We start from the raw sequence: 15435 nt of genomic DNA on the forward strand, positions 1-15435 counted from the left end.
GTATATTGACATGGTCCGTTGTAAGTGGCCACGAACTACATTTCTACACTTGGTCAAAGTTCTAAAGAGATGTTAAAAGTGTTCTGGGTGCAAACCCATGGGGTCGAGTCCAAGGGAGGCTTGGACCTGACCCATTTGTCATCTGGTTACTATGGCTTAAACCTGACCCAATGAAAAATAGGGTTGGGTCCAAGGAAAAATAAGCCCACCTAGGCTGGGGCTGGCATTGGAGGATTCTAAGTTCTAACCCAACCCATTTATGCCATGGGCTGGGTTTGGGTGGCCAAGGTAAGCATATGCATGGAGAAAGAAAAGATATTAAGTCTCTCTCTATTATTATGATTATTATTATTATTTATTCTTTCTTTCTTTCTTTTCTTTTTCTTTTTTTTTTTCCTTTCGGACTATAGCCCTTAAATCCATAAGAAAGAGAAAATCTCTAAAAAAGAAAAAAAATACAAGTAATATTATTAATGAAAATTTTGAATAATGTCTATTTACAAAGTCTATTAACGTGGCTTATAAAAACTATGTCATAAATTTATAATTTTTATGAAATAGTAAATTTACTTAAGATATTAAACTTCTTTAAAATAATAAATTATTTCTAAACTCACTCGAACTCTTTTTAATAAGTTAAGCAAATACTTAATGATGACTAAATTTCTTCAAACCCTAAAATAGCAAAATTGTAATTTATTAAAAATATTAATTTCTTTAACTTAAAACTTATAATTAACTTTCAAAAAGACATTTTTTTTGCAAAATCATGTAGCGGCTAAAGAGCTTTATCATTGGGAAATATGTATAGCTCATTGAGAGCTTTCCAACAATATATTATAGGCACAAAACAAATAACTAGTTGTAAAGCACTCGATTGGTATTGTTGTCTATTCAAATTCTCGAAAGAAGTTCCACCTTTCAAATATTCTGAGGGTGGCCTTTTGACAAGCTTTCAAAAAAATTTTAGACCAAAATGTCTTTGTACTTGGTTTAGCAGTTGTATGGTTTTGAGTGAATAAGAAGTTACGTAATATTTAATGCCGAGAAAGTCATGTGGACAGATGCCTTTTTGGGCGTGGACAAGGCCCCAGCTCATGGGGCCCACATTGATGTATTTGTATAATCCATGCCGCCCATCCTTTTTGTTGTGTCATTTTAGAGCTAGTGCCAAATATCAACCTGATCTATAGAGCTTGTGTGAGCCACATAATAGAAAATAATGGTGACAATGGCAACCACCGTTGAAACTTTCCATGTTCACTGTGATATTTGTTAGAAGTGGACATTGCCCAAGTCAGGACTTTTTGAGCTCATGTCGAGCTGGCCGACAAAGTGGACAAAACGAATCACTCCATTATGGGCCTCGACTCTTATTATTTAAAAACAATCAAGTTATTAATTACATCAACATTACAACCACAACCCTTACCATATTACAACCACGACCCTTACCACGTTATACGGGTATGGGTCGTGGTTGTCATGTTATATGGGTCGTGGTTGTAATGTGGTAAGGGTTGAAGTTGTTATGTTATACAAGTCGTGGTCATCATGTTATATGGGTCGTGGTTGTTGTGGACATGGGCATGACAACAACGACCTGTGTAAGTCGGTAAATTGTGATGTATATATTTTATCCACGTTGTCTATTCATTTTGAAAGATCATTTTAAGGAATGAGCCCAAAAATGAGGCATATCAAAGGCTCATGTGCACCGCACCATAGAAAGTAGTGAAATTGAAAACTTACCATTGAAAAACCATTTGGGGGCCATAAATTTTTTGGATGTAACTCATTTTTTGGCCCATGATGTTAAATTAAATTCTAAATCCAATAGATGAATTCGAATCGACACATAAATTACAACAGGACCCACGACCCTTATAATATGACAACCTTGACCCATATAACATGATAACCACGACTTATATAACATGACAACCATGACCCATATAATATAACAATCTCGACCCATGACAACCACGACCGATATAACATTACGACCATGACCCATATAACACAATGACCTTGACCCTTACCAGATTACAATCACGATCCATACCCATATAACATGGTAAGGGTCGTGGTTGTAATGTAGTTGTTAGGTTGATGTAATCAATAACTTGATTATTTTTAAATAATAGGAGTCGATGCCCACAATGGGGTGATCCATTCCGTTCACCTTGTCGGCCAGCTCACCATGGGCCAAAAAAGTCCTGACTTGGGCAGAGTCCACTTCTAACAAACATCACAGTGAGCTTGGAAAGTTTCAACAATGGGTGTCATTGTCACCATTATTTTCTATTATATGGCCCACATGAACTCTGGATTAGGCTGATATTTGGGACCTAACCCTAAAATGACACGGCAAAAAAGGATGGGCGGCATGGATTATACACATACATTAATGTGGGGCCCACGAGTTGCGCCTTGCCCATGCCCATGACAACCACGGTCCATATAACATGACAACCACTACCCATGTAACATAATAACATTGACCTTTACCACATCTTAACCACGACCCATATAACATAACAACTACGATCCATACTCATATAACATGGTAACGGTAGTTGTTGTAATGTGGTAAGGGTCGTGGTTGTAATGTAATAAAGGTCATGGTCGTCAGGTTGATGTAATTAATAACTTAATTATTTTTAAATAATAGGAGTCGAGCCCCACAATGGGGTGATCCGTTCCGTCCACTTTATCAGCTAGCTCGTCGTGAACCAAAAAGTCCTGACTTGGGCAGTTTCAACTTCTAACAAACATCACAGTGAGCCCGGAAAGTTTCAACAATGGATGCCATTGTCACCATTATTTTCCATTATGTGGCCCACACAAGCTCTGGATCAGTCCGATATTTGGGCCCTAGCCTTAAAATGACACGACATAAAAGATGGGTGGCATGGATTATACACTTACATTAATGTGGGCCTCAGGAGTTGGGCCTTACCCATGCCCGTGACAACCACGACTCATATAACATAACAACTTCAACCCTTACCACATTACAACCACGACCCATACCCATATAACATGGTAAGGGTTGTGGTTGTCAGGTTGATATAATTAATAACTTGATTATTTTTAAATAATAAGAGTTGAAGCCAATAATAGGGTGATTCGTTTTGTCCACCTTGTCAGCCAGCTCGCCATGGTCCCAAAAAGTCTTGACATGGGCAATGTCCACTTCTAACAAACATCATAGTGAGCTTAGAAAGTTTCAATAGTGGGTGTCATTGTCACCATTATCTTCCATTATGTGGCCCACACGAGCTCCAAATCAGGCTAATATTTGGGCCCTAGCCCTAAAATGACACGACAAAAAGGATGGGCGGCATGGATTATACACATACATCAATGTGGGCTCCATGAGTTGGGACTTGCCCACACACCTATATAACATAACAATCTTGACCCTTACCACATTACAACCACGACCCATACCCGTATAACATGGTAAGGGTCATGGTTGTAATGTGGTAAGGGCCGTGGTTGTTAGGTTGATATAATTAATAACTTGATTATTTTTAAATAATAGGAGTCGAGACCCACAATGGGGTGATTCGTTTCATCCACCCTGTCAGCTAGCTTGTCGTGGGCTTGAAAAGTCCTGACTTGTGCAGTGTCCACTTCTAACAAACATCACAGTAAGCCTTGAAAGTTTCAACAGTGGGTGCCATTGTCACCATTATTTTCTATTATGTGGCCCACATGAGCTCTGGATTAGGCTGATATTTGGGACCTAGCCCTAAAATGACATGACAAAAAGGATGGGCGGTATGGATTATATACATACATCAATGTGGGGCCCACGAGTTGGGCCTTGCCCATGTCCATGACAACCACAGTCCATATAACATGACAAACATAATCCATGTAACATAATAATCACGACTCATATAACATGACAACTATGACTCATATAACATGACGACTACGACCTATATATATGACAACCACGACCCTTACTAACATGACGACCACGAGCTTGGAAATTAGTTTCAATAGTGGGTGCAATTATTATCATTATTTTCTATTATGTGGCCTACACGAGCTCTGGATCAGGCTGATAATTGGGCACTAGCCCTAAAATGACATGGCAAAAAGAATGGGTGACATGGATTATACACATACATTAATGTGGGCCCCACGAGTTGGGCCTTGCCCACGCCCAAAAGGCTTTCGTCCGTATCACTTTTTCGACATTAAATACGATGTAACTTCTTATTCACTCAAAAACCGTACAAATACTGAACCAAGAACAAGGACAATTTGGTCTAAAAAACTTCTTGAGACATGTCAGAAGGCTACCCTTGGAATATTTGGAATGTCGAACCTCTTTCGAGAGTTTGACCATACAACGATACCGGTACGGTCAAAATCCCAAGTTATAATGCATGCTAGACTTTCGAATCAAAGTCTTTAACTCGATTTCTTTTAATCCCAATCATCCATGAGATTGCCCTTGTCTTTTTCTAATATCATACCTCTTCACTTGAAAAATTAAACTCGTCCTCAAGTATAGAATGGTACTGGCACATTGTAATGATATGTTTTTATAATGCATTTTCTTTGGCTCCAACATTAACAGATGATGAAGGCCTACATGTTGGATTGAAATATCATTCACAATAAAGAACTATAAAATGAATCTCACCTTTTATTTTCCTACATTCTTCCACATTGGTGCATTGATTTTTGCTTCTTTTGCAATAATGGATTTACAATCATAGATTACATAAACGTCATTTTGCCGCTCAACGTTAATCGACCATGCTATTGTTATTAATATTGGCTTTTGATTTGCAAACTTTGTTTGTTGTTGAGAAGGAATGATAGTGCAGATCATTATAGAGTTTGATGGAATTGTCATGAAAGCGTCCATCACATTGCCGCTCAACGCTAATCAACCACACTATTGTTATTATTATTGGCTTTTGATCTACACACTTTGTTTGTTGTTGAGAAGGAATAATAGTGCATATCATTATAGAGTTTGATGGAATTATCATGAAAGCGTCCATCACATTGGCCATCAAATCATCAATATCCATTGATCCACTAATCCCTTCCATCAATGCATCTATCAAGTGATGTTTCAATTCCATTGGAACATTTTCTAATGCAACCATGAATCCACTAATTAATTCGTTACTGGATTCAGCAAGTAATTAGACAATGGATTCATTAAAAGACTATTTTCATCTACGTAGGTCCATAATTCTTTTTTAGTCGGTAAATCCACACTTCCTCTTCAACATGTGATTGATCGAAAAACATCTATTTCTTTGAATTAGCCTGGCGTTTGTATTGTTGTAGCCTATGATTTTGCATGAGTGTCATACTAGTTGGACTTTGCATGCACATGAGCCCCTTTGACGGTTGTGGCCCATTCATTGCTTTGGCTTTGCAAGCGCTCCATGGATTCAACTAATTGAGTAATTATCGCATGCATCTCTTACATATGCTATTGGTTTTTCTATTAAACAGCCTCAAACTTTGATTCAAATAATAATTGATTTTTTGAAATATTGCCCACAGGATTTTCGCTGCCCATTTTATTATTGGACACCATGATTCAAGAAAATACCTCACTATGATACCAAATAATATGAAGAAAGAGAGTAAATCACTATCTTTTAAAGTGTAGCTCTTGAATTCACGGAGAGAGAGAGAGAGAGAGAGAATATCTAAAAGCGAGAAATAAAAATTGATACTTTTAATGAAATGTCTGAATAAAATTTGTTAACAAAGCCCTTTAATATTACTTATATAATTTATAAGTCTTAAATTCATAATATTTTTTCAAATAGTAAATTTGCTAAATAGTAAATTTTCTAAAAAACAGTAAATACCTTCTATACTTACCAAAACTCTTTTCCATGAGTCGTCAAAAATTTTAAGCATTGGAATTCTTCAAACCCTAAAATATTTTGAATATAATAAAACTGTAATTTATTAAAAATAGTAAATTTTGACTCAAAACTCAAAATTAATCATAAAAATGACCTTTTAAAAAAAAAAAAAAAATCATTTAGGGGCCAATAGCCTTTAGCATTGGCTAGCATGTATAGTTCGTTCATAGCTTTCCAACAATATATTACTCACGTAAGATGGATAACTAGTTGCAAGGGTATGATCATCAAAAGCTATAATATGAACTAGACCTTGCATAGAAATCCCTAATTGAATTTTTTCTGGTTGTCCTTGACTTTGTCCTAGATCAGTGAAGTATAAAAATTACAAGTTTTCACACAAATACTACTCCCTAGTTGTATTAGGATTTAAATCAACTAAGATCCAAGAGCACATTGTCCCATGTTATCTTAGAAAAACCTAAGAAGAATTTAAGAAGAAATCTAAGTATAAATTATCTTCAATAAATTAATCTCACACTAAGGATTAAATGCAATTGTTCCTGGTTCTCAGTGGTATTAATTAATTCAGAAAATGTTTAGGGCACTTTTGGTAGATGCCTAAAAATGAGTTCATCTCATTTCAGTTATCATAACCACGTATTAACAATCATGATTATTGGTTGGAGAGAATAATTGTAATCCGTACCAAAAATAAGTGTGATGTCTGAAGCATAACTACAATTAATGAAAATAAGATGAACTCCACTTTATGGATCTATTATATGGGCCCTTGGAGATATTAACTAACTGTTTTTTTTTTTTTAAAAAAAAACTTTGGGTTGGTGCATTTTAGGATGGCCCAAATAAGACTCAATTAAAACCATGTCAATGTTGGGTTCATTTTGAGCGGTTCCAACATCCTTCATTTAATAATTTGAGTTGAACTTTAAGACCCAAACTCATACCATAGATCCGAATTTTGGACCCAAACCCACTTATATCGGGTTGGGTCCATTAACTTGTCAGGTTGACCCGAGTCCAGGTTGGGTTTATTTTGAGTGGCTCCAACCTCATTCATTTAATAATTTTGCTAGAACTTTTGGACCCAAATTCATACCATGGATCTAATTTTTGGACCTAGACCCACTTATATCGGGTTGGGTCCGTTAACGTGTCAAGTTGACCTAAGTCCAGGTTGGGTTCATTTTGAGTGGTTCCAACATCATTCATTTAGCAATTTGGGTTGGACTTTTGGACCCAAACTCATACCATGGATCCAAATTTTGGACCTAGCCCCACATATATCAGGTCGGGTCCATTAACCTATCAAGTTGACCAGAGTCCAGGTTGGATTCATTTTGAGTGGCTCCAACCTCATTCATTTAATTTTTGGGGTTGAACTTTTGGACCCAAACTCATACCATGAATCTTAAAATTTTGGACCTAGACCCACTTATATCGGGTTGGGTTTATTAATCTGTCAAGTTGACATGAGTCCAAGTTGGGTTCATTTTGAATGGTTCCAACCACATTCATTTAACAATTTGGGTGAACTTTTGGACCCAAACTCATAACATGGATCCAAATTTTGGATGTAGACATGCTTATATCGGGTTGGGTTCATTAACTTGTCAAGCTGACCCAATCTACCTGTATCGTGCGCGCGCGCAGAGAGAGAGAGAGAGAGAGAGAGAGAGAGAGAGAGAGAGAGAGAGAGAGAGAGAGAGAGAGAGAGCTCATTGCACTAGTCTTATGGGCTCATCGATTAGGTTTGCACATGTGGGTCCCACAGTGGCGAACATCCACCTACATCTCTATATTCAAAAACTTATGCATATGAGAATGTGTTTCTTTTTATCCAATGAATGAATTGGCTGAATGTATGGTTTAGGAAACATACTTGGTAGGGCGCATGTGATGAAAGGCCTAGATGTCAGTTAGACAAGTGTCTTCATGCATAGGTCTATAAATGGCGATGGAAGAGTGTTTTCAAATACCTAATACTTCTAGATAAATGAGAAGAATGCTTATTTTAGGAGCAATTGCACAATTTTTTGGGCCGGCCCTTTTAGGAAGTGGCAAGTACAAGATGCTGTTTACACAAGCCATTGATCTAATGACCTCATCATGGACGTGCCATATGCCAAAATTTTCAAATAGGAAGATTTTATGATGTAGAAGTTGCTTGGATAGAAGAAAAGAAATCATTGCCTTCTTTTAAAAAATAACCAAGAAAAATCTTAAAACGGATAAATAAATTAATATTATTGATGAAAGTACTAACTACTAAGTGTTAGACACACGTGTGCTTATACAAGCAAAAAAAGCCCTAGATTTACTATTTGGCTCAAAATAAGATACTTATTTGAGATAGAAATTACTAAAAATAGTAAAAATATGTCTAACTCGATTAAAACTCATAAATAATTTTTATGTTAGTAAAACAAAGACTTTTGACCACAATCAACCTTGTAAAGCCTTAAAAAAGAAAAAAGAAGAAAAAAGAAGAAAAACTTAATAAAGATAATAAGGGCTCATTTGGCATCTCTACTATAATCTAATGAAAGCTTTTCAAATAAGAGCTACTCTACTAAGCTCTTTTTATTCTAACCCTTCTTTTAAATAAGCTCATTAGGTAAAATATTTTTTTTTTAAAAAATACAATTTATTATATAAAATAAGCACATTTAGTAAAACATTCAGATAAGAACTTTTTCAAAGGGTAGTTGATGTTATTTTTAAATATTATAACAATTCTATTACATCGATGTCCGCTATCCACTATGTAGAATCCACATTTGATATATCCCTTGTATGGGCCCCACCTTTAAAGTGGGTTGTCCATCATGTGGGCGGGGCTCGCTTTTGATGTCCATCATCCATTGTGTGGGGTGTACCTTTTATGTGGATCATCCATCATGTTGTGTCACTTTGGATATTGGTCGCCCATCATGCAAAGACCTTGGATGTGAACTGTCCATTAGGTGGGACCCACTTAATGTGGATTGTCCATCACAAGGGGCTACGCTTTGATGTGGGCCATCGTCATGTGTCGCTCACTTCGTCCATTATGTGGGCCACCTTGATGTGGACCATTCATTACGTGGGCCCCCCTTCAACGCGGATCATTAATCATATAGGCCCACCTTTGATGTCAACCGTTCATCATGTGGGCCCACCTTTGATGTCTACCATCCATTATGTGCTCTTACCTTTGATGTGGACTGTCCATCGAGTGTGGCCCACTTAACGTGAATGGCCCAACATGCCACACTTTGATATGGGTCATCCATCATGCGAGGCCCACCTTTGATGTGAACCGTGTATTATGTGGGCCCACCTTGATGTGGACCATTCATCATGTGAGGGGCACCTTCAATATGGGTCGTTCACCATGCATGCCCACCTTTGCTATGGATCGTTTATCATGTGGAGCCCACCTTTACTATACACCGTTTATCATGTGGAGCCCACTTGATGTAGATAGTCCATATGTGGGGCCACATTTTGATGTGGGCCATCCATCATGTGAGACCCACCTTTGATGTTCACCATCCATCATTTGGGTCCTACCTTTGTTGTGGACCGTCCATCATGTGGGGCCCAACCTTCAATATGGGTCGCCTATCATGTAGGCCCACCTTTGATGTCAACTTTCTATCATGTGGTCCCACCTTCAATATCCACCATCCATCGTGTAGGTCCCACCTTTGATGCGGGTCATCTATCATGTGGGATTAGGGTTGTATATCGAGCTAAGTCGAGTCGAGGTGGGCCAAGCTTGGCTTGACTCGTTTGTGCTCTCCTCGAACTGAAGCTCAATCTCGAGCTTACAATTGGAGCTTGGCTTGTTTGTCAAACTTTTCGAGTTGAGCTCGAGGCGAGTTAATGGATCGAGTCGAGGCGAGCTTACCTCGAGTTGAGTCAAGCCTGCTCCCAACTCAACCCAACATAGCACCCAATATCCACCCGGCTCAACCCAGCAACTTGACCCAACCCATACCCGATTCAATTTAGCCACCCGATCCAACCTAGCCACTCGACCCAACTGACCCAACCCACACCCGACCCAACTCTCAAATCAAATATTCAAATATATATATATATATATATATATATATATATATATAGTCGGGATCCTCTGTTATCAGGTCAACAGGAAATTCCTGTTACCCTAATGATTCGGCGTCCGAAGCTGTTTTTTATTATTTTTATTTTTTTAGTGAGTGGTGACGTGGGCCAATGAGAATTAAGGTATCAGGAATTCTCCGTTGACCTGATAACAGAGGATCCGGACTCATATATATATATATATATTCAAGTCAAACTGAGGTCGAGGTCGAGCTTCGAGCGGAGTTGAGTTCGAGTTGAGTCGAGTTAAGATCTACTATGATCGAACTCAGCTTGTTTTCAAAACGAGTTGGGTCATATAAAGCTTCGCTCGCTTCGAATCGTTGCTCAAGCCGAATCGAGCGAGCTTTTCGAGCTAGTTTGGCTCGTGTACAACCCTATGCGGGATTACACTTAAATGTGGGTCATCCATCATGTGAGGCCCACCTCTAATGTGACCTTGCATTATGTGAGCCCACCTTGATGTGGAGCCCCACCTTCAATATGAGTTGCTTATCGTTTGAGTTCCCCTGGAGAGATTTTAAAGAAGAGATGAGAGTAAGATAGAAATTACTTAAAAAGTTTAAGGGCAAACTTGTTTAAAAAATTAATAAAAAAATGTCTATCTCTTGATTCAAATAAACATCTCCATCACTTATTTTTCAAGAGTTTTTTAATTAATTTTTAAAAGGATAAACTATAAAATTAGGACTTTACCAAGCAGTTGATTTCACCAATGGTTTCACCTCCTATTCACTCTTCTTGGTACTGGAATTGCCACCCAGTAGGAAGTTAATGGAAGTGGAAGCTACGCAAGGCTCACCATGATGTCCGTGAGAGATCCACTCCACCCATTAGTTTAGCAAGCTCACAATGGAAGCGAATGGCCCACCATGCACCACCTACCTTGGTGGTTTTTGAGGTGGCAAACTTCTCTAGGCTCCACCTAGATGTGTTATATCCACACTGGGTCCTTACTCTTGCTCAGGTGGTACTCTCAGGAGTTTCAACACCGGGTCAAGGGTTCAAGTACCCATAGGTGGTGAAATCCCACTATGAGGTGAGTGTGTTAAAAAAAAAAAAAACAGTAAGTGTTATATCTACACTCTCCATCCATTTTGCGAGCTCATTTTAAGGTACAAGACAAAGATGAAGCAGATCCAATCCTCAAGTGGACCACATCATAAAAGGCTGGGGAGACACTGATGTCCATCATTGAAAATTTCTTAGGGCCCACCATAATGTTTATTTGCCATTCAACTTATTGAAAACGTAACCCATACTTGGGTGAAGGGAAAACACAAATTTTAAGTTGATCAAAAATTTCTTAAGAGCGTGAGAAGTTTTCAATAGTAGGCGTTCAAGTGGTGTGGTCCTATTTTCATTTTTGGGATTGTGATCTAAAATGATCTCAAAATGGGTGGACGGTGTGGATATAACATATACATCATGGGGACCTACAAAACTTTGCGACGTCAGCGCACCACTAAGGTGGGTAGTGTGTCCGTTTCCGCTGCCAGTATAACAAAAACGATGCAGATTCAAAACTATCATCACCACACGACACCCATACAATAAGAATGGAAACACCCACTGCCGGAGCCTTCTACCAGCATATCATGATGTTTATATGCCATCCAAACCGTTCATAATGTTATTGTCACTGGGATGAACTGAAAATAAAAAATATCATCCTTTTCCAAAATTACGTGGCCCTTAAGAAGTTTTCAATGGTGGGTGTTCAATTCCCACTATTTCATTTGGCGTGGTCCACTTGAGTTCTGGATCTTCTTCATTTTAAAATCCCCGCACTATGGTAGCCTCTTGAAACTGATGGACGGAGTGGATTTCTAACAGACATCACGGTGGGCCCCACGTTTCCGCCACAGGAACTGTGGGATGCTTCCCATTTCTTCCTGTGAGTTGGCCCACTTTTGTTTGATTGGCCTTAGGTTTTGGTTCACGTCCTAACACGAGTTGGCTCGAGTGATGGATGGAGTGGATGCCACACAGGCATCACGGTGGGCCCCACAGAACTTTTTGTTGCACGAGTCCCTACAAGAAGCGCGGTAAGGAATTCGCTCCCCTATATCTCCTTCCTGACCGTTAAATGTTTGGCGGGTAACGGCACAAAACCAACTACTTTTCAAAAATCAAACAATCTGATCTCTCTCTCACACACACTGTCAATGGCATTTGCTTCCCTTCCAATCTCCTCTTCTTCTTTCTCTCCCCTCCATTTTCTTCCTTCGTCAGATCCTCCATACTCTATCCTCAAAACCCACCCAACCCTCTCTCTTCTTTCCACCTCCTCCAAATCCCTCCAAACCCTCAAGCAAATCCACTCCCATTTTATCAAAACTGGCCTCCATCACTCCCCTTTCTCTCTAACCAAGTTACTTGAATCCTGCGCGCTCACCCCGGATCTCCTCTCTTATGCCCTTCTCGTATTCGATTCCATCCAAGAACCCAACCATTTCATCTGGAACACCATCATCCGCGGCCTCGCCCTAGGCCCATCGCCCATCACTGCTGTCCATTTCTACATCCGCATGCTCCTCACTGGGACCCACCCCAATTCTTACACCTTCCCTTTCGTTTTGAAAGCTTGCGCGCAGGCTGCTGCTGCCGCCCGTGAAGGGAAACAGGTCCATGCGCATGTTTTGAAGCTCGGTCTTGAGTCTGATGCCTTTGTGCATACCTCGATGATCAATATGTATGCAAGAAATGGTGAATTGGATGACGCCTATCAGGTGTTTGATTTAAGTTCTATGAGAGATCCGGTTTCTTTCACGGCATTGGTTGCTGGGTATTTTCTATGTGGGTATTTGGATGATGCCCATCAGCTTTTTGATAAGATGCCAGCAAGAGATACTGTGTCATGGAATGCAATGATATCGGGGTATGCCCAGAGTGGACGGTTTGAAGAGGCATTGGATTTCTTCCAGGAGATGTTGAGATCAAAGGTCGAACCTAATGAGAGCACAATGGTTAGTGTCCTTTCTTCTTGTGCCCACACAGGTTCAATTGAATTGGGGAATTGGGTTCGGTCATGGATTGAGAATCATGGGCTTGAATCGAATCTTCGGCTTGTCAATGCTTTTATTGATATGTATGCCAAGTGTGGAGACTTGGAGACAGCTCGTGCGTTTTTTGACGGGATTTGTCGGAGAGACCAAATCTCGTGGAACGTTATGATTGGTGGGTATACTCTTTCCAGCCAGTACAAGGAGGCCTTGGCTCTCTTTAGGGAAATGCAGTTCTCAAATCAGGAGCCCAACGATGTCACGATCTTGAGCATTCTTCCGGCATGCACTCACTTGGGTGCTCTTGATCTTGGCAAATGGATACATGCTTATATAGACAAGAACATGAGTAACACAGCAAATAGTGCTCTCTATACCAGTCTTATTGTCATGTATGCAAAATGCGGCAGTATTGAGTCTGCGCAGCAAGTGTTTAATGCAATGGAAGTTAAAACCTTGGCTTCCTGGAATGCGATGATATCTGGGCTAGCCTTGCATGGGCATGCTGATAAGGCGCTTGCCCTTTTCTCAAGAATGACTGATGAAGAAATCCAACCTGATGATATCACTTTTGTCGGCATTTTGTCAGCTTGTAGCCATGCCGGTATGGTTGAAATGGGCCGTCAATGTTTCAATTCCATGATTCAGGACTATAAAATCTCACCAAAGCTGCATCACTATGGATGTTTGATAGATCTCCTTGGCCGAGCCAGGCTTTTTGATGAGGCCAGGGCGCTTATGAATAAAATGGAGATGAAGCCTGATGGGGCCATCTGGGGATCTCTGCTTGCAGCTTGTCGGGTTCACAGCAACGTCGAATTGGCAGAATATGTCGCCGATCACCTTCTTGAATTGGAACCTGAAAATCCGGGTGTTTACATTCTTTTATCCAATATTTATGCAGGAGCTGGTAGATGGGAGGATGTGGCGAAGATAAGAACTAGACTAAATGATAAGGGAACGAAGAAAGAGCCCGGATGCACCTCCATTGAGGTGGGCAGCACAGTTCATGAATTTCTAGTGGGCGATAGAGTACATCCACAGAGCGATGATATATATGAAATGTTAGAGGAAATCGATAAGTTGTTGGAGTTGGCGGGTCACGTGCCAGATACCTCGGAAATATCTTATGACATAGAGGAGTGGAGAGAAGGGGGAATGTGTCATCACAGCGAGAAGCTAGCTATTGCTTTTGGGTTGATCAGTACTAGCCCAGGGACGACGATTCGGATAGTGAAGAACCTTCGTGTATGTGGGAATTGCCATTCAGAAGCAAAGTTCATCTCGAAGATCTTCAATCGGGAGATTATTGCCAGAGACCGTAATCGTTTCCACCATTTCAAGGATGGTGTGTGTTCGTGCATGGACTACTGGTGAATTGCACATGTTTCTCTGATATTGTAATGTAACAGAGTCGGAGAAGATTAATATACTGTGGTAGATGACATGTCTACCCAAACAGAACGCCACAGATAATGTTGTGATATGGATAACGAAGCCTTTCAATTGCCTCTTGCACTTTCCAATCAATGCAGCCTGTGTGACTGTGAGTAGACTTCTATGTATCCATACATGCATAAACACACCCATGAAGTATTGAAGAAAGTGTGCACGAAAACATTAATATTGTACACTTGGATTCAGTGATCCAAACCACTATTTGGTTGAAAATCAAGGTATCAGATGGTAACCATTGATCAATGGCCTGAGAAAAGTATAGTTTCGTACCCAAAAAAAAAAAAAAACACTATCATCTATTCATTAGTTATATCATGGCCAGTTTTTCTAGAATACATTGCAAGCTTATCATGGGTACTGTAGCTTGTCTTATGTGGTAGAATGGTACTGGTTTACAAGGTTCAAAGGCTACAAGAATGCTTGGATTAGCTTCTTCAACCCATTGGAATTTGAACGTAACGGGCGGAATCGTGTTACCATTGTATGATATTAGCAACCAATTCAAAAACTTAATCAATTGTATTGTTTTCTATGATTTGCTTGATTGTATATGCCTCCCAACTGATTCACACCTGTGGTAGTAAGACAAATGTCACTAATGTAAGTTGTGTTTGGATGCGTTATTGAATCAAATTGTAATAATTAGTTCAATAAAGTGGAAATGACCACCCAAACCGAAATTACCCTCCAGTTTTCATACTCCCGATCTTGTTCAAATCAACACAAAGCAATGTAACTAGTCAACACACTGCAACGTAATGGAAAACTGACAGGTACTTACCTGGTGATGAATTCTGGGATGCATCATCACGATGTCATCTTCTTGACTGAATTGAATTTTTGCAATTTGCTTCAGTTGTACATCCAAACACAGTCTAAATTGTGATAACTTCTATATAACCATGGATGCATGCCCAAATCCCTATTTGGGTAGCTCAAACACTTATCGAATTCAGTAAATGAAAATACAG

General features: G+C 39.5%; 1 protein-coding gene across 1 annotated transcript; it reads left to right on the plus strand.

Moving 5' to 3' along the window:
* The first annotated feature begins 264 nt into the window (after positions 1-264).
* LOC131224161 (pentatricopeptide repeat-containing protein At1g08070, chloroplastic) lies at positions 265-14981 on the plus strand. Its single transcript, XM_058219703.1, has 2 exons — positions 265-288; positions 11933-14981. The coding sequence occupies exons 1-2, from the start codon at positions 265-267 to the stop codon at positions 14381-14383; spliced, it is 2475 nt and encodes an 824-aa protein (XP_058075686.1). The 3' UTR covers positions 14384-14981.
* The last annotated feature ends 454 nt before the right edge of the window (positions 14982-15435 follow it).

The sequence above is a fragment of the Magnolia sinica genome, chromosome 13 (assembly GCF_029962835.1).
Source record: "Magnolia sinica isolate HGM2019 chromosome 13, MsV1, whole genome shotgun sequence".
In the NCBI taxonomy this organism is placed as follows: Eukaryota; Viridiplantae; Streptophyta; class Magnoliopsida; order Magnoliales; family Magnoliaceae; genus Magnolia; species Magnolia sinica.

Coding starts and splice junctions, on each gene's coding strand:
- LOC131224161 (XM_058219703.1), top strand. CDS start 265: ATGGGCTGGGTTTGGGTGGCCAAG. Junction 289..11,932: donor GCTGGGTTTGGGTGGCCAAG/GTAAGCATATGC, acceptor GATTGGCCTTAG/GTTTTGGTTCACGTCCTAAC.